General features: G+C 41.9%; 1 protein-coding gene across 1 annotated transcript in view; it reads left to right on the top strand.

The window, feature by feature from the left end:
• Positions 1-20891, top strand: part of LOC135488712 (ensconsin-like) — a 50505-nt gene that overhangs the window by 5812 nt on the left and 23802 nt on the right. The window contains exons 2-6 of the mRNA XM_064773420.1: positions 4427-4690; positions 6390-6461; positions 8600-8635; positions 11906-12141; positions 13264-13537. Coding sequence (XP_064629490.1) covers positions 4427-4690; positions 6390-6461; positions 8600-8635; positions 11906-12141; positions 13264-13537 — 882 coding nt within the window. The remainder of the gene's footprint in view (positions 1-4426; positions 4691-6389; positions 6462-8599; positions 8636-11905; positions 12142-13263; positions 13538-20891) is intronic.

The following is a 20891-nucleotide window of genomic DNA, read 5'->3' as shown; positions in this document are numbered from 1 at the left end:
CCCAGGCCAGTTGGACACAGATTGACAGAGAACTAGGGGCAGGTTGAAGCGGTCTGCTTGAGTTTGGTGCTCACCGCACATGGGTGATTTCAGCAGTGTATGACGGTCATCCACTGCCATTGACTGCTGGTGATTTTGAACGATGTGCTCTCACTGCACACAGAACACTTAATAAAACTTGTCCACAGTATATTTGAGGGTGAATTTTTGGAAAATGTTGGCTTGCTTTGTCTTGGCCCTAGTATAGTCAGGTAGTTTGTCACTGCAAGCACATAATCTTTGTTGGAAATGTCCAAGGATGGGCCCGCATGGTATGATGTGCTGTAGACTGGTAGTAAACTGTTGCATGTTGTTAGAAAATCAATAGGTTCTAGTCTCCCCAGACTATGATGATAGGATTCGAAGTTGTCTGCGCACTATAATATGTAAATGAATGATATATTGTACACTTATTTGCTGAACCCCTCCTCGTGTACACATTTGAGTGGTGTAAAATAGTCTTCATATGAGGGTTCGGTCTCCACATGGGGCGAGATCAAGAGATTATATATTCATCTGATTAGGGGAAGTGGTTCTGCTGTGAGTGCTAATGAAGAAGCTTATCTTTTTCCCTTTCTCTGCGTCTTGAAAAACAAGGTTATGAGATTTTCAAGTCCCTTTAAAAACAAACTCTGACAGTCTTACGGATGGGACGGTCTGATTTTAATCTATAACTCTATGGAGATGGATGGTCCATTGGAAGTGATAGGTGCGTAACCTGTAGTGGACTCGAATTTTTCTGAGTCTGTTGTGCTGTACTTGAAACCTTGCACAGTCATACAGTTAAAATATTAAAAACTGGCTGTTTATCTTTAACTCTTGCTGCTTAAGAGTTAGAGTTTCCCTTTGGTTTTCTCCCAGAGATACATGTTCATGTATCGTATTGATTATTCAGTTTTGGCTAACATCCATGATACCATAAATACCAGTTATCTGATAATGTACATTAGTCCAGCTTCTGTCTAGAATTCTAATTGGAGGATCAGATGATGTATTTGAAAGCTGTGCGTGTATGCCATCACTTGTTAACCCTCGGGTACTGATAGCGGCAATGTGCATGTTGATCGCCAATCACTGTGAAATTGCTGTTCCGTACCCTAATGTGGAAGTACAACTGCCAATGGGGCATCCAATGTCCTTAAAAGTCAGGGTGATGTTATGATCGCCTGCCAAGTTCTTGCCTCCGGTTAATCAACACCTTATACTTTGCCTAAATTTGAGTTGTCCGAACACACAAGGGTTGACCTCATGTGGTCAAAGTCTCTGTCCTCTTCCCCAACCAAACACAATGCTCCTTCACGGGGACGCCCATCGAATTCAATTGTGAATCGAATGTTAACTTCATCGCATGTCAGTTATCACATTGAATTGACGCCACGCAAATACACCTTCTGCTGTCGTGCTTTGTCCTTCAGTTTGATCATGAAAACGCTCCAGGCGACATTGTGGGTTCAGTTGGGTATATCAATTGGAGACGGATGATAATGCAGTACTATGAGGTACCTGCGTGGCACGTGGATAAGCTGAGGGATAAAAAAAAAGAATCTTTCACATAAAGCAGGTTATTTTATATTTTGGCGTCACTGCCGTCATTGGGGAACAGCAGGGACGCATGTGTTGACAATACTATATGCAGGAACAATTGACATATGTTGAAAAGGAGTATGCTTGCTGATGATATTGACATCAGTGTATAAAAGATATATGATGATTTCCTGTACGGTGAAGGCTTTGAATAATAATTTTTTTCTGTTTGATTATCCAAGAGACTGTAGTGGGATTACTGCAGAAAGACAAGTTCATCTAGCTTTCTGTTATCACCTGTCTTTTTTATCGCATCTGCCATGTCTACTAAGATGAGTTTATTGTGAGACTTGGCTAACATGGCTAAGGGGTTGCATTTCTTGAGCTTCCAACATATTCATCTAAAACAGACATCCTCATTTTATTGTGCCAAGATGTAGACGTGTATTCTATTTCTTGTGCAGCTTCATCTTTAAATGATGAATTACTAGAAAGTATATCTGATGCCCTGAGCTATTCAGACGTTATTGTTTGGTGACTATATGGGAAATAATGGTCGTGTGCAGGGGTGGGGTTGCATGTGTTGCCCCGAAGACACCTGCCATAGTTCACGTTGACAATCTCCCCCAGCAGAGCGGGGTGTGATGTGTAGCGTGAGGATAATAGCATTGTGGAAACAGGTTGGGATCTTCTCAATGGAGATTGTCATCATCTCGGCCATGCACAAAGAACTCTTCAGCCACAGGGTTAGACACAATTGCATCTCTTGATGCTGAGATCTGTCAAATTTGGTTTGGAGAGTGCAGCCTGTCAGTCGCCACCCTTCCCATGCATCAAGCATTCTTCAGCCACAGAGTTCAAACACAAAGGTCCATTGATGTTAAGGTTTGTAAAATCTGCATTGGAGATTGTCACCTCCCTTGGTGCTATTGGGACAGACTTGGCACTGCACATGTGTACCATTTCTATTCACACACTTCCCAATGTTCGAATATCTTTTCACAACGTCTTTGTCTGCTGGTCGCCTTCTTGTTGAGGGGCTAAAACTGGTAAAGGAAATTATGGTGTTCTACGTACAGGTGCATTCGTATGCTTATGATGACGAGGAAATACTTTTGCGGGGTAAGCTTGTTTCTTTTGTCCGAAAGGATGTACACAGATTGCGGATGTAGACGGATGAGGCTGCAGTGTCAACCATGGCCCTGTTGCTTTGTCTTGAGCACTACTGTCGGTTTTGGTTGACATTTGTGGTGACACAGGCTGTCATAGTTTGGTGTCTTGTGAAAGGAGTATAGTGGCACCATCCTTAGCAGACACCTCTCTATTTTAAAATGACACCCTCTCTATTGAGGAGTGCAATTGTTTTTGAAGGGCCGAGTTGAACCTTGTGGGGGTAGACAATTGGACTTGGTTGGTAGAACAATGACATCAGTAACATCACTTAGTGGCATATTGTGCCTCATATCCACATTTTTGGCTGCTGATTATCCTTAGCAAAGCTACCTCTTTACTTTGTCTCTTAGCAGCCCTTCCTTGGATGCCAAAGGCTAAGAACTTTGAACCCTGTGGAGATATATTACAATGGACTTAGTTGGCCCATCATTGAGAGCTCTGCTGACTTCAATCAAGAACACCATGTGCCTCATATCCCCCTGTTGGCAGATGATTATCCTCAGACAAGGGTCACTTCAAAGGTCTTGGTTACATACTGGCTCTGGTGAATCAATACTTGCCCATATGATGCATAGGGACTGTGTGCTTACATGTAGTGTGAAACATCTTTCATCTTCTCTGCTCTCTTGACAAAGCATGGTTAACTCTCTTTCTCCATGTTCTCCTGCTGCATGTAGTCTTGTGTACCAGCTCTGCTAGCTCACCGGAGTACCAGAGAGGTTAGCCTGTATACCAACGCTGCCTAACTGCCAGTGTAAACCATGAGTGTAGCCCAAAGTCACCAGTATGGTAGCACTTGGGTTGTGTTTCAGGTAGAAACCTGGAAGGGTAGGGCAGAAAAGGGCAATGTCAGGAAAAGGCCAGGGTGGAGCACCCTGCTTAAATGGAAATGAATTGGCCGCTGATGAACAAAGGCATGGCAAGGAGAAAAGGCTGGGTGTCTAGCCTAACTAGAACTCTCTAGCTGAAACACTATCCAGCATCTTCACCAGTTGAGGCCTCGTACTGTAATAGGGACGACTGCTAGTCATTCTAGATACGAAACATTGCCAAGATCTCTAGATTCCGTGCTTTGGATGTGTTGAACGTAACTGTGACTGACAGAACAAGCCTGTGCACTCTTTAGTGATGATCCTTTTGATCCTTTGAACAGGTTCTAAATAACTCCCAAGAGAAGCGTTGTTTTTCTTCAGACTTGTGTCTGGTTCTGCTTTGTCTTCACCTCCATGGGTTTATTTTCTCAATCTCATGCCAGAGGTCTTTCTTTTGCTGTCTAAAGTTGATAGGAATTATTCATTGCTTATTTCCATCAACTTGATCAAATCATACAAGTCTTCATGTCGATGTTTACAGCATCAAAATGTCTTCATTCATATCGGCACTGACGTCTGCCAATAGAAGATTGTGGTGTTGGACTTGCAATTAGTTTAATATCCAACACGGACCCTTTGCATGTGACCATGGTCAGGTCACTTGATTACTATTACACGTCCTTTGAATGACCTATTCTCTTTGTACGAATGGCTTAATCTCCAAAAGATTCTCTTTTCTACTAGCTCCTGAGCCAAAACTTGAGCATCGCACGGAATACAACAAAGATACCTCACCACACTCTTCAGGTGACAAGATATAGTCAAACCATTTCAACCCTTGATTCTCTCCACTAAAAGTCTCTCTTTCCTACTTGCAGCTCCTGAACCAGAGCATCCCACGGAACACAATGCCCTGCCGCCACCAGACGTCATCATGACGGACTCCATGATAAATAGCTTCAACGAGAATAACACAGACGATGAACACAAACTGGATGAAGATGGGAAACCATTGGAAGCTGGGGACAGACCTGCTGGCACGATGCTCAGCATGGAGTACAGGACGCCGGAGAAGGGTTCTGGCAGTCAGGGTGGGAGCAGACCTGCTTCAGCGGGAAGTGCACACCTAAAAAGCCCTGGAAGTAAGTCAGGTCTTCGTTGAGAGTTTTGGCATTGTGGTGTTACCATCGTCATCCAGTTCACCTATTGTAACCTGGTACCTGTAACCTGTCATGTCCTTGAATGTCTTGCCAGGGCAAGCGTATCGCCCTACCTAAGGGAGTACCTTTCTGTGACAGGGTCTGCCTCCCTTCCTTAAGAGAAGGTCACTAGACCCTTGGTGCCAATAATCCCAAATCAAAGCAAACGACCCCCTGTGGTTGGACAGAACAAATGCTCGCAGAAGCAATTGTGGATGAAGAACTTGGCACCAACAGATTATTCCACCAGTTGCATTAGTAAGTAGATGGCTTCTTTTATTGCTATCGCTGGGGCAGTTATTGCTCATTAGGGCTGGAGCTTATCCCATTTATGGGACATTAGCTGCAAGCGGCAGTGGCACTCCCTCAGGACAACGCATCTTGCTTGGTATTGCCTCTTCGCTGCTCGTGAGAGGAGATATGAATACACTATCAAATGACCTGAGAGACCATGTCTGCAGGACTTGTGAGATCTGAAATCAACTCTTGAAATGTCGGAGGCTGTCGTCTGAGGGGGGAACTGGCCTCAGCAGAAACAGAAATGAGTGAAAAACTTCAAATCTCTTCATTTCATGGAGGTCACTTGCACTGCAGTTGTATCCCTTTCCCTTTCACCAACAAAGGCCTTGAAAGCCTCTGAATCTTTTACTTTTAGTCCTTGCTAAAAAAATCCGGATGGATCAGATTTCAGATCTCTAACCCAACAGACAATCTCAAGGTATCATTTGAAAAAAAGAACAGGACCGTCGCTATTTTGATCGATACATTGGACCACACATTGTCTATTGCCAGTTCCAAAGTATCAGGGTATAAATAGCAAACATATGTTCCTCAAGCTGATAGTTCTTGACATTAGGGTTGAAGTGCGCTGGGCAAACATTTGAATGTGGTCTCAATTATTGATCTTACACTCAAGGCTGTGTCATATGATTTTTCTTATCAATGTTCAAGTGGAAATGTCTTTTTGTGTGGGTTTGAGATTTTTGTGGTACGTTCCGGTCTTTGCCAACTTTGTCGCAACGGGTTGAGGAAAATCACACGTCCTTAAGTTTTACATACAGAGGTCACTAAGCGCCAACAAAAGTTTGCAAAATCTGCAAATAACACCAGTCTTATTCCGGGAGGTGAAAAGTTGTAATGGATGTTTTTTTTCTGTCATGTCTGTTAGATAGGCGGATTCACTTCCTCCTTGATAAGTGCAAAGTAAATAAACCTATCCTTTCTCATGATTGGGATGGTTTCTGAGAACTCTTCTTACCGTACGACACAGGTCAAGAGTTGGAACGCAGAGCATGGTGGCCATCATTGAAACGTTGAACTTGACCAAAGGATAGAAAATAATCTCTTTTGAGTTTCCTTGGTCAGTCACTCACTTGCTCACTCCTGCGACTTGACATTGTATTTAAACTGTGCCACCACATCCCTCCAGGCATTATGTTACGTTCCTGAGCCGCCTAGGATAGCTCCAACATCCTTCCAGCATCTCTGGTATCATCCCTTGGCATTCACCTCCAACATTCTCTGGTTAGTTTCATTGCTCTGATACTTGCTACCATACATAATCAAAAAGTTCAATGAAATAAATGCTGGAAATGAACTTTTGTTGGTGGTGTGCTGTCAAAAATCTCAATTTGTTTTCAAGTGCCTGATGTGACAGGGACAACAGGTTTCTACGGTGTAAGCCTGAATCAAATCCTTGCACTGAAAAACGGTGGTAGGTAGAAGTTTATCTTAGGATCCGTTTTTATCTCAAAATTAAATCAAATTTTCTTTTCAAGGTAAAGGTTTTCATTACTGCTCTATCATATTCTGAAGAAGATACTGTTTTTTCTCAAAGTCTTGGGGTCAAGGTCTAAATGCCATGGCCAACCGTTTGGTTATCCAGTGATTATTGAGCCCGGCATGTATATTGGTGGAGTACATCAGTGCATGTATTGATGTCAACTTCACATGATGACCTGTATGCAGTGTCTGTTTAATCAGTAATGGTAAAATGGCTTAGCCGACCTCCTGGAAGCTTATCCAGTGATTTTTGAGCCAAGGCATGGTACTGGTGGAGTACAACAGTGCTGCATGCATTTGATGTGTACTTTGCATGGTGACCTGTACACAGTGTCGGTTTCATTAGCAACAGCGCTAACTGTCATAGCCAACCTCTTGGCTTATTCAGTGATTATTGACCCCTGGCATGGTATATTGGTACAGTACATCAGTGTACATTATTGATTATACTATAGACAGCCAGAAGGCAGTGTATACTATGTTGACTGACGATGGTGACCGATGTTCATGCAGATGGTATGGTCTGTATTATTGTGATAGTGGTGTAAAAAGAAAATCAATTAAAAGTCTCCAGCTCCATTTCTCTATTTGCTTGATTTTATCTTTGCAAATATGTCAGGTTTTCCATCAGGTGGTGGAGCTACTTTATACCATTTATATTCAATATATGTACGATAGAACCTATCACTAGATATACATCTTACTGGAATCATGAATGTACAGGCCAATAGTGTGAGAAGCAACTGAAACCAGGTGGACATATTCTATTTATGTCTCATTATGATTATGATTATTGTCATAGGGGGACTCCCTTGGGACTGTAAAATGTTGTTCTTGAGAAGGAGGTATCTTGATTAGAGAGGTCAAATTGAATGGACTTGATCGATTTGTGACCAAAACCAGTTGAGAGATATTGTTGTGTGTTGCCTTCAGCTCAAGAGACTTGGGAGACTATAGTGTGTGACAGAGTAGGTAGATGGCACCACATGTGCTGCAGTAAGGGTTGACTGTACTTTTGCAGTCTGTGATCTGCTATAAACTGGTGTTCATGAAAAGCCCCTGGGTGGAAATTGATTCCATCGACTGAAAGGCAGAGGGTTTATTTACATGTTAGAAGCAATAGTTCATTCCAATTTCGGTATCTTCAGACATATATTAGATACAGATTGGGAAATTTTGGTTGTGTGAACTTCACAGACGAATTTATGAGTGGGCATGAATCGATAGACCTTATCTCAAAAAAGAAAATGGATCATTTGTAGATGAGCCACAGCTAATGGCAGTAATGGTTATTGGGGAATGTTCGGTCGATTTTCGATATCACATTGGGTTGGGAGCAACTTGAGGCTGTGTTGTCACGCGACTTAGTATCAGTGCTTGGGTTCCTTTATTGTGTACAAATGTTCTTGGTTGCGTAAACTGCCACAGAGGTATGAAATTACTGGGCCCTGTTTGATAAGGAGGCTGATTCTTAAAGTGTTAATAGCCCAATTTTGACATGTAAAATGCAAGAAAAATACTGACTAAGGTAGGCTGGTCATTCGACTTTGTATACCTTCGTTTAGATTTGAATGTTTGAACCAATGTGTGGTTCAAGTGACAGAATATCTCTCCTTACATCTTTACAAATCATTTCGAATCAGAAATAGGAGATGAATCATCGGGTAAAAATATATCGTATTGATTTATGATAGTCTGCTCGATCTAAATCTGATCAGCTGATGGGTTCGTCTGGCACATCTGGTAGTGATCTACACCTTTCTAAAGTGACTCATATCGAACATTGATTCTAACATAACGTTTCAGCTTGAAATCGAACTGTATAATAACTCTTATGAAACATAGTCTTTACATGACGAGAATTGAAGGGGTGCAACCGATAGCTGGAAGATGTCAAATCTGGCATTTTTGAATTGACTCACCCCTTCTGTTGAAATTAACGGAGTAAAAGTACTTATAAAATGGTATTAAAATGTTTGAATTTCTTCTTTAAAAACAAGAGAATTGATCTCCCTTAACTAAATGATGCAACATTGTTCTGAAAACCAATTAATAAATCATTTTCTTCAGGATCTGTTCTACAACATTCCGTGGATTACCTCTCAGGTTAGTTAGCTGGCTTATCGACAGGTGTCAGCACCTGTCAAGTTAGCTTTCAAAGCTTGGCCTTCTGACGGGACTGATTTTCATGGCTTGGCGTTTTAATAGGCGGGTACAGTTTCTAATATTGGATTTGTACGTAAAGGTTGCAGCGTTAACATTGCTTGAAATTCCTCTTTTTGCATTTCAGGTTTCCTGTGCTTTGCTGAAATTACCGAAAATAAATCTTTGCATCTCACATCTTTGGTACTGTTATTAAACCGCTAAATATTTTTGGCATTTCATTTTTGCGGATTTGACAAAAAAACGAGTTGGGGAAAATCAAAATCCTAAAAACGTTTTTTGATTGGAAAAACTACAGCATATGAGAAATTTCGTAATCTAAATGTAGAAATTTGCTTACACTGACAGGGCAGGGCATCCACTACATCTTGCTTGCCTGGTGATGATATTAAAGGTCAAGGCTGCTTCTGTCCATAAAGGGTTAAAATGTTATTGAGACAGTGTGTCTATCAATATCATATTGACTTATTTATGTATTGATCGGCAATGCTAATCAGCGTAATGGAAAAAGCTTGCAATCGGGGGACGGGTGAGCCAGTCAGGAAGTGGAGTCGCCATCGCAGATAATATTGGAAGTCGACCTCTATGTATTAGAGGCAGCCGGTCTGATTTGTGGTGGGTCGAGGTCGCATCCTAATGAGATTACATCCCAAGGAGATGGATTTGCCGCCAGAGGACTGTGGGCGAACATTTAGCTGAAACTTTCTTCACTTGGCATGCTGGCCCTAGGTGGTGATTGTCAACTGCGTCGCATACCTCAGCTTTTTCCCGGTCTCTGGGTGCACTTCCAGGGAACCACAATCCTCGATTGTACGCAATGTATCACAAGACCACTCATTCATGAAGACGTTGGCAATTTTTTGTGCATGTCGTGTAGTTGATGTGTCGTTTTTTCATCTGTGAACATTTCATGCCTATGTCTCCAGAAGAAAGGGTCAATCCATTGAGACAGACTCATCTTGATGCGATTTCTATTTCTATGCCTTTGCCTCCCTCGACCATGTTACATCCACACAATGATAAGGCTATAATGCCAGATCTTGCCATTGACATGATATACAGTAAAACCTCTCCATAAAGGACACCCTTTTGACTGACTAGTGCTGTCCTTAATGAGGTGGTCTGATTACATAGGTCAAATTGAATGCAAAAATATAACTTTGGGACCAAAAGTGAGTGTCCTTGATGGAGAGGGTGTCCTTTCTAAAGAGGGGTGTCCGCTAAGGGAGGTTGCACTCTTTACTGCGGATAACCCAAGTTGATGATAACAAAGCATTATTGCCTCCAACATCATAGAGCTTTCTGCATTATGCTGTCTAAGAAAAAAACAAGGACAATTCTACATGCCGTCAGTGCTTTGCTGCATGTAGGTGTATCTGATATCTTTAGTCAATATTGAGACCACTTGCTATAGTGCTAAGCTTGGAATATGATACATTACACAGTAGTCAATAATAAAAAATCTCATTCAGACAACCCACGCTCTCTCTTCATCCTATTCAAAGCTGCTTATTTTTTATTTTTAACCAATCTATAGCATTTGTAATCAATAACGTTATTTTCAGGAATGATAAATTGTACAAGAGCCTGTTAAACGCTGCATTACTTTCTCTCTCACCTGTGGCCATTGGCTTCCTCAAGTGCAAGATTCTAGGGGGGCAAGGTGTATAAGAAAATGTCAATACCAGGTGGCCACCTACTGAGAAGGAACTATCCAAATGTACAATGTCTGTACGTTTTGTTATGATAGGGACTTTTCAGCCCCAAACGTCCACATGAACACCTTTCCTTTTGTTTGCCTTCGTCATCAGGAGGTCAGATAATGAGATAGGCGTTCACTTTAGCATTTCGGGGATTTGCAAAAACTCCCTATTGTACATTCAGATACCTCTTCTGTTTAGCAGGCGGCTAATTGTGGATATCATAATATTTGAAAACCGAGAATTTTTGTTTGTTACTGCATATTCTTTGTAGGGTTAAGTAATTGCAATGCCCAGTAGATGATGCAGCCTGCAGACAGGTTATTCTGCTCCCAGTAGAGCTCTGTATGAAACCATGCGTGTAAGCGTTCATGGATTGCTTGCCCACCGAGATGGTTCGGATACTTTCTTCCATTCCGATCATTTCTACCGTATCATAATTGTGCAACATCCACGGTGTATTATGGATTATTTAAACATACACATTAGTGAGCTATAGAGTTATGGACTTGTCTTAAGTGGTAGAGATATGTGGATGAAACGCTATGTTAACATCACTGCTCCGGAATAACGTTTAGGAAAGTAGTCTGAATCCGATGGATGTATATTATAACTTAAGTTTTGGTGAGTTATTTTAAATTTCTCGACAGATTGGCTGTCACAGTGGCGTCATAGATAAGATTGATGCTTGACGATAGTGTAGCTGCCCGTTATCTGTGTGGCCATTGGTTACAGTTCCAATCAGCCCCTCATAAGATGGACTATGTAGACATGTTCATCGTATAAAGGACTGTCCCAGTATTGTTGGAGGTTTTTGAAATTCATCACGTCTTATGTCTACCATAATCATGCTTGGTGATAGACCATGTGTTATACTCATGATACTTCAAAGACATTTCCAGTCAATGAATTCTTATTTGTCTGTCGCTCATTTCTGATGAGTAGCTTTGAGCTTTGTCTCAAGGGTGGCGGATGATTACATTTGCATTGCAAATTGCTTTCCTATTTAGCCTATTCATCGGTTAATGAAATTATGCGTTATTAATGAAACTGCAGACACAAACGGTAAAGTTTTTGTGAAGCTGAAAGATGGCCAATCTTAGTGATTCTGAAGTATTGAGGCTAGAAGCTGAGCTCAACTGGGTACCGGCTGAACTATGACCGCCGCTACGTGTTGTGACTTTCACCAGAGTTCTGCATTGCTGTGACAGATGTCAATTTTGTCTTGAGATTTGATGTCATTTTGACGTATATCCTTGTGAAAGTCAGCGCTCCCGCTGCCAATTGGGGTGCTGACACCTTATTGAGAGTTCTGTCGAGGTTTTACTGAGCCAAGCGGATGACAGATCCTTGGCATTTTCATTGTCCTCCAGGCAGAGACTGTTTGGTGATATCTTTCTTGTAAGCTTTCCAGTAATAGGTTTTATGGTGATGTGCCCACATTAAAAGTATGTGGAGCATGGCAAGGTGCTGTTTTTTAGTGTCTAACGTGTTGTAGTGCCTGTATTTCCAGATGCCACTGCCAAATCAAAAGAGCGGGAAGAAAAAATAAGACAGATGCGCGAGAAACAGGCCAAGGAACGCCAGCTACGGTTGGAGGAGTTCCGAGAAGCACAGCGGGCCTCGCAAGAGAAGCGTGAGAAACAACAAGAGGAACGACGGCGGCGGATAGAAGAGTTGAAACGTCGGGATGAGGAGAGACGCGTCGCTGTCGAGGAGCGACGAAAGAAACTGTTAGAGGCGGAGAAGGTACGTTTGGTGTCGTGATGGCAGGATGTTTGCTGTCGTATTGAAAGTGACGAAAGGAGTCGCTGCTTTTTGTCACCTTTTGCTCCCAGGCTGTTGGTTTAATCACCTGTTAGACTTGCAATTCCTTGTGTATCAGAGAGGGCAGCTGGACTATCTCTGACAGCTTAGGTCTGCACTGGCGGGTCTCTGTGCTAGTATTGAGACCAGATGACGTCTCTACCTCGATAAAAAACTTGCGATCGCTGGCGCAAAAATGAGGCCTTTGTTGGCCGCTGCCCCCTCAAGTTTGACCGATAAAACATATATTCATAGCCAGGACTTGATAACTCCAGGGACCAATATTATTGGGTGATGGAAAATAAGAGAGTTTTCTGTGATATTGCCTGGTGCACTGGTCTGGATACCTGAACTATTATGTCCCGGTTATCTTTCAATGCATCTATTGGGGTATGCAGAATATTCAATATTACAAATAGCGACCCATCGTATCCTGAATGTCTTCACCTAACCTGGTCTAGAAACACCGAACAGATATTGTTTTCTGCGGGCAGAATTTAAGGTATTCTGTTATGAGATAAGTGGCATTCTTGTGGTTTGGGCAGGTGAGCTAGGAAGTGTCTTATCAGGATGTTACACCAGTCACTTCTCGGCTGGATTGTAACTTCTCTGTGCAACTGCAAGTACAAGCAAAGCAGTGCGTTAAAGAACTGTAACATCTTTAACCCTACATTGCGACTTAATTGAGTAATGGTCTTGCAAGGTTAAACTTGGATTTCTTTTGTAGCGCTTTCCCATGGCCTGATTCTTACTCGAAGGGTTTCACCATCCTGGAGTCCAGAGAACAGACTCCCACCCTCAAAATTGGCGTTCACTTCATTTTGAAAGAGTTCTGATGCTTCAGGATTTCAAGTTCTAGCCAAAATGGTGGTACCAGTGGTGAAACCTTAAGAGAAAACACTGCTATAGATGGAGTCACTAAGCCTATTACCTATCTCAGGCCACACTGTATTGGCATTGAATAAATAGAAACAAAATAATAGTTGATAAACCCAGTAGCTCCTATGATCAACTCTGACTCTGAGTGTTGCTTATTTGACGTGTTTTTGCATGCTCTGCTTTCAGGAGCGCCAAACCGTATTATTACGTAAATCTCAAGAACGTGACGCCAAACTGGAACATTTACGAACGACGAGAGGATCTGGCCGTATATTCGCCTTCGGGAGCCGGACTCCACGTGAAATTTGTGAGCCGCTAGATCGGTCTCGGAGATCATCATCACATACCAGTCTTGTCCGACGGCCATACGATTATGAAAGTGCACACGTACGATCGCACCGACGGGCGGCGTCAGCTTCAAGTGCATTGCGTCGACGATACACGGCGTCCGACAAGCATGGTATGTGGTGTTCTAACCTACTAATTTTCACCTTTTTCGCACAAGGCACATGATGTGGCGTACGTCTGGAGGTTTGTCATTGTACCTTGTACATGTTGTTTGTTCTTGAGACAGGTCCAATGGTGAAGTAAATTCAGCCTGTATTAATATATGAATAAGGTTAGGGCCTTTGATAGTTGAAATGATTTGAGATTATCATAGTTTTCATCAATCTCATCTCCATCTTGCATGAACCATGACGTTTTGTACAAAAGTTACAGCAATAATAGCAGTTTTGAGTATCGTCTGCTTGACATGGAACTAAAAACTGTATAGCGCATGTGTATCTCCCTTCATGCATGGGGTAGACTTGATACTATACGCATGCAGCTAGAAACTAAAGCATGAACATGATTTGCATGTGTTTTGAGCCAAATGGAATCCTGTCGTTATTTATGATAGTTGGTGAAAAAGGTATCCATTGCATGGGTTAGAATGGATCTCCCTTGCTTGGTGAAGGTTTGTGAGGATTCCTTGCGAACCCTACAGCCATAGAAATCCCTGCTTTATCTCAGACCTTTAAGTCTGAGCAGAACCCTGCAATCGTAGGCAACAAATTGTGAAGTGGCTTCAACAAAACATTTCTTTTACAAAAGAAGCATGAATATCGGTAATTACAGCATGAAATTGTTTCGTACGATCAGGAGTGGCCTAAAAATGTTGAAACTTTAAATTTATTTTTTACTAACTCCAAAAAATCTTCGTATCAAATTTTATTTTTTCGACTAACTCCAGCATTGTATTATAAAGTTGGTAGTCGAATACAAACTGGGTGATATTTTTGCCAAATCTCAATGACAAATTCTCGTGTGTGCCCAGTGAGTTACACCTAGGTATACGAGCTGTGTGCATCTTGTGCATTCAGTGCATACAGTGCATCATAACGTACTAAAAACAACATGTGCCTCACCCTGTGTTTTTGTCGTCCTGAGTTAACCCTATCCTTGGCACATGTTGATTGCACTTCTTCTACTAACTTCTTCAAACCATGCAGCTAGTGCCCTTCAAATCCTAAACGTTAACCATGACCATGACAAGCCTATGCCGTGTTTGATTGCTCATTCTTAAATCCGTAGTTCTAAAGAAGCTTTGTGGAAGTTAGTTAGGTATGAAAATGTACTTTTAACCAGCCTCATTGCAGCTAAACCATGATCTCTAAAATTTGCTTAAATTTTTTTGCCATTTTTTTTCCCCAATTTTGCGTGCATCCATTTTCCATAATGGTGAAAAAGACCATTGCTGAGCTACCATGAGGTTGAGCTTATCTTATGATATTTACACTTGAACATGTCTAGCAATGAAAGCGAGACTTCCCAGCGAGTTTTGGATCATTTAGGCATGTTGTGTGACTGCGTGTCTCCAAGGATTGTCCTAAAGTTGTCATCTCATTTCTCGAAAGGGTGAACTAACTCAATTTTACTTGCTGTCTCTGGATGGCATGACCACACGAGAAATCTTGGATAGATTTGAGAGGCTAATGCTATGTTCAAACAGAATCCAAATTGAACCTGAACTTGAACATAAAAGCTGGGATTTTAACGGTGGTTTGGGTCTAATCACGGAGCGAATGGAGATAATCCGTGACTGCACTTGTGAAGTAATGCACGCAGAGATAAATAGAATAAAATCCTTTGACCCTGGTTCGAATTTTTTTTGCAAGCGAAACATGACTTAACACTGGGTATATCCAGGCCACAAACATGGTTTTTCTCAAATATCTCAATATCTGTAAAGGCTATTGTCAAATCTGTGTTTGCGAGCACTGTTCTTGGACAATAGAAAGTATGTAACCATGGAGTCTTTCCTTTGTCAAATATTGGCTACTCGCAACCACTGAATAAAAAAATCTTCGGGAACCTAACGTGAATAATTTTCTGAGTCCTGGTAGAATATTTTACTGAAAACCATGGTAACCCTTGGAGTACCTGTCATACAAATCGAAAAATCTGCTGAGGTTTTGCCGAGCTTCATCAGTATGCGCCCAGTCATGTCGTATTTTGAGATAACGGCAGACGTGAGATGGGCGGGACTCTGATTCACTGATCCCTTGGGAAGATCGCTTTCTTGTTCTCGTTTGAAGACAGCAACCGAATCGTTGCTTTTCTGAATAACACTATATTCCATATCGAAACGTCTGGTGGCTGCAGCTCACCAGACTAATACTTAGGCTTGTCATTTCAATTCGTTGATGAGAGGATAGCATGAGAGATTTATTGGAAATATTCTGCTATATTGGTTACTGTAGAAGTCTACCTGAAAAGTGACGCTACATGTTAACTTATTGATCTGGTGACGACCGTAGTGTATTCTTCTCGCGGACTGTACGACTATAGGAGACTGTAGCAATCTCATAACTTGCAATCAACTGGATACAGGCGTATGTATTGCTAGCTACGAGACGCCCTAGATGCTCTGGAGCCAGATGAGGTGAAGCAATCTCGTTTTCGTTGTTGATTCGACTGGGATAGACCTGTTGGCCAGTATATCAATTAGCTCATTCAGTGTTGCAGTGTTGTTCTGGAATACTGTTTGGAAAAGACCCTTGGACTTGTTGCTAGGTTTTCGACGTAAGCCTGCACTTTGCTAGTCAGATGTTAACATTTCTGGACTGACAACAGTGTATTCTTTGTGGGACAAACTCTTCATACCGGAACTTTATTGGACACTTTTATTGACTGTTACCTGTCTGAAATCTTTTGGGAAGATTGCCAGGGGTATTTTGGGTCACCGCTGATTGGGGTTGTAAATTTTCTTGATACTTGATTTTAGAAAATCTTGAAAGTTCGGATTCAGCTTTTTAATCAGTACTACTGCTGAAGGAAGACATTAGAAAAAGACCCAAATTTGCTTTGCTGATCTGGTACACGATCAGCTTGAGAACATTTTGATTTCTCCCATAACATTGTTAGTCGTCTGCACATAACATTGTTAGTCCCCTCACACTTGACCTGTTCGTAATATTGAGGAACCAACTCCAAGGATCGAGACCGAATTACATGAAAGAGGAAATCTTCATAATTCATTCCTGTTCGTACTCCACCCCCTGGCGTAAGTCTCACTAGCTCTGCCGTGGCATTTGGGATGTCTTCATTTAGTCGGCTCAGTTTCTTATGACAAGGAAAGGATACTCCCCGCTGTAAGATCTAAAGCTATTGCAGACTCGAGGATAGGACACTTTTTCATCCTTTTCCATTAGGAATTTCCATTACTTACTGTGCAGGGTGCCTTTCAGTAGCTGAGAAGGGGATCCTCAGCCTGATGATTTTCTGCTCTTAGCTGTATTAACTTGACATATACGCAGGAGATCCCTATTCAGTGACCTGACTACAGCATTGATCCGTGAGGTCCTGCCAGATAATAGGCCAATCTTGCTTTTGTTGAAAGGCAGCGTTCATCAACTGTTGTATTTCAAGCAAAGCTATTACGGACAAGGAGAAAGGATACACCTCTGATTTGCATCTTTTAGGATTTTCCATCTCAAACCAATACCTGGACCCGTTTGCTAGAAAAGCGACAAGCCATCAAGGTGTTCTTCTGGTCTCAGCAATATCAAACCAACATTTACGAAGTATATCCTTAAACTGACCAGACTCCGATCATTGATCGGTGAGGTGCTCAGGTTGACAAGAGTTCAATCTTGGGTGATCATCAGGCAGTGTTCATCTCCTCGTTGATTACTCCTAGTTTTCATACGACTGAGTCGCATACAAAAGAACCTTGTCGGTTCAGTTGCATTGCACGGGACAGGGAGGTTGAGCTTGTCTGTTACGTGAGGTCGATCCTTAGACTTTTACCCTTGACGTTTTGATCATTGGTCGACAAGAGTTCATATGTACTGCAGTAGGTCCCAGTCACAATGAGTTCTGCAACGGGAATGTCTTCAATTTGATATTCAGTTCTGTGTTTCCATGGAAATTTCGTTCTGAGTCAGAGGAATACTGGTGGTACTGTTGATTGGTGGATACCAGACCTGATATATTTGACCAGTTCTATATTTTGGATACTGTTGGTTTCTCGACGACACAACAAAGTCTGACTTAGACAGTGCGCTATCAGGTTTATAATCCATTGATTCTGGTTGGGATTAAACCTATCATTTCACTGGACATAATCGACCATTGCAACCACATTTGACCGAAGACTACCTGTAGCTGTGTTCTTTTAAAGCTAGCACTTGAGTCATCAGTTGGACGTCCTCGGCAGATGATAATTCCTCATTCTCATTCTGGATATCAACTGGTGGCATCTGATTAAATCAGTCAGTTTGGATAATTTCTTTTCAAGAGGTGAATTATCTGTGGAGGGATAACGATGAATAAAATCGAGAAACTCGTACGTGCGTACACTTGGAATATTTCCCAGGATTCCCTGTCGAGTGTCGATGAGGACTTGGATGATGGTAAGATTTCATAACACGCGAGAAGTCGTTGAATAAAAAGTAAAGGCTTTTTCTGTGCAGATTTGCATCAGGGTAGGCCATATGTCTGCCTTGTATTGCAATTTGTGTTACAGTGAAAACATGGTTACCTCACCCAGATTTCATGTACTTTTCAAATGAAAAATCCTACACCACCATTTCATATATGTTTTGTGACTGGTTTTCACCTCTTATGTTAATATTATGATCTGATGCATAATGAAGTAACAGACATTTCCTGTTTCCTGTACTGTGTGGCCAATGTCTTCCCTCAATGCGGAAGTAAATGTGTCGTAGCTCAGAAATGATCACCCTTGGTGCCATCAGACATGACGTTTGTTAGAATTGCCTCGGGAATGATGTTGTGAGGTACCCATGTCCTCTGATCGGGCTCCATGTTGTTGGAGAGGCCTTTTGATAAAAGGTGAAAATTCTGAAAACTTTGACCGCCAATGCGGCACTGATTCTGCTTAGTATGATTGGCTGTGAAAAGGAGCAGTGACAGGTAGCAGGATGGGGAGTGCTCATCACTGTGGCATTATCAGTCCACTGATGATCTTGACTTCATTATTGAAGCCAGATGCCTTGTGCTATACATTACATTCTATTGAATTGTAGGAATGACCTGACGGCTTTGCTATGCGAGTCTTATCATATGACCAAGTCGTATCGTCAGACAGTTCCGTCTGGCTGCATGATACACTGGACATAAATCACCTATGGTGTGCTAAACAGCCATGGACGTGGCCGACTGTGTTGCAGTGGAGGAAATAAAAAAATAAAATCTATGAATAATCATTATCAAGCTTGTCCCTCGGGGTTCTAATCATTCCTCTGGGTTGCGTCAGTCTTGGATAAATTACAATCTTTGCGCGCCGGGAATCTAACAACTTGACGGGCGATGGATTGCCTCAGATATTCACTGGTGTGATCGTAAATCATCATTGGTGTGCTGAACCGCCATCCAGTTTATGTTCCTACAGCATGAGAGCACAAATAAAAAATCTCCGATTGCACCATTACCAGGCTTGTCACGGGGGTTCCAATCAGTGTTCTTGGATAACATCGGCGTGAGATAATGTATGAGCGTTTTTCCAGTGAGAGATTCGCGACTTGACCCCTACTGTGGATTGTTCCAGCCTCACAGAAAATGTACTACTCTGGCACACCAAGTATCTGCTGGACTTGACTGGGCTGCCTGAACCTGAGCAAAGTCCCCCGTTGAGAATTCATCATGTGCACAACTCGTTCGCATGCTAAGCATGCACCTCCGCCGCCATCTAATGTAGGCTCACCTCATTAATAAAATATTATTGGCGAATTAACTTCGTCTGAATCATGGGTAGGATGACTGGTGGACCTGTTGTGTTCACGTCTGATTCATCGGGGGAGACAATCTACGCAGTCCAATACATCAATATTCCATTAACCTTATGAGGTTTATCTGGAATGGGGGCAACTTTGCTTGAGAGATATTTTCAGTGTCAAGGATGATTTGCCACGAAATGAAACCGATGATATCAGGAATTGAAAATTCAGAATGTTGCAGTCCAATTTTTACGGAGCTGACCTCTCTTTAAGTTTAATATTGGTGAAAAATGGCAAAAAATCACAACAAATCTGCAACTTAGGTATTGTTATCTATGGCTATCAACGCAATTGATTAACTGTAGATCAAAAACCTCATCATCCAGTTGTATAGCTTTGAACAATTACGGGCTGCAGTCAAAACAGTTAATCCCATTGGAGCCAGCCATTCTGCCGACGGTGCAGAATAAATACATAGGCAAATACACAGGCAAATACACAGGCAAATACACATAAAAAGATATTTTGATGACGAACATGGAAGCCAGACGATACCATAGACAAGTTATGGATTCTGTATGCTGCCATTGACGGTTTTCGGCAGACGTTGCCCGTTTCAAAAGGAATTAATCATTGTCGGCGAGACTGGCGGGAATCGGCCTAATTCCTCTGAGATTGACTTGTTGACAAATTGCAAGTGGGCTATATGTTTGTGAGGGGAGAAGAAAATTGATAATGTTTGGTCTCTAAAAAAAGTTTATAGGTGGGCGTCAACAGGGGCTGATGTTTCAACGGCTCCACTTCAACAGCCCTTGCAGCAGATGTGTTGGTCCTGGAGCAGACGTTTCAAGAGGAATTCATCAGACTTGACGAGACATGAGGAATGAGTATTCCATTGCAGTGAGATTGAGTTGTCGACATGACAAGACTTGTAGAACAATTTGGACGGCTTCGGTTTGGAGACTAGATGACAATCCTGACTATCTATCTTGGTTGACGTGGCGTTATCTTCAATTTGCGTCTCTTGCACTTCCTCTCATCAACTCTAACCGGCTTCAGACAACCCCAGAAATTGTAAATAAGCATCAAAATAGAAATCAGTTCCTACATTTTATCTAATCTTCCGACCAAATTTCTTGATAATGTTTTCCATTCCAGGAGTACTTTCATTTGATAATTCAGCTCCAAAATTCTTGTTAATTTTCGTAACTTAATCAAAAGTGTGGTTGTCAAAGCCTGTGACGTTTGCTGTGCAACATTTGCGCTGAAATTTTTTTTGAAAAATATTGCACTAGTTCGTTTTTTGCTTGATTTTTGAAATTTTCGTTTTTCGGAATTATGGCTGATCTCAATTATCCAGTTCCAGTGAATAATATCAAATTTTTTTCAGTTTAGCTCGATTTTTAACTCAGACTTGGTCGGAGTACAGACAATACAGTTTTGGCAGGGAGGGGAATCAAGCTCTCGGGTATAGTTGTGGTAACTGGTGGTGTGTCTGCATATTCAGGCAAGGCGATCAGCGCCTCCATTGATGGTGATGATATAAAAGATGGTGATGATGTAAATTAGGAGCAAAGCCTTTCTGCGATG

The sequence above is a fragment of the Lineus longissimus genome, chromosome 5 (genome assembly GCF_910592395.1).
Source record: "Lineus longissimus chromosome 5, tnLinLong1.2, whole genome shotgun sequence".
Taxonomy (NCBI): Eukaryota; Metazoa; Nemertea; class Pilidiophora; order Heteronemertea; family Lineidae; genus Lineus; species Lineus longissimus.
Note: the sequence above shows the minus strand (reverse complement) of the source record. Positions and strands in the feature narration are given on the sequence as shown.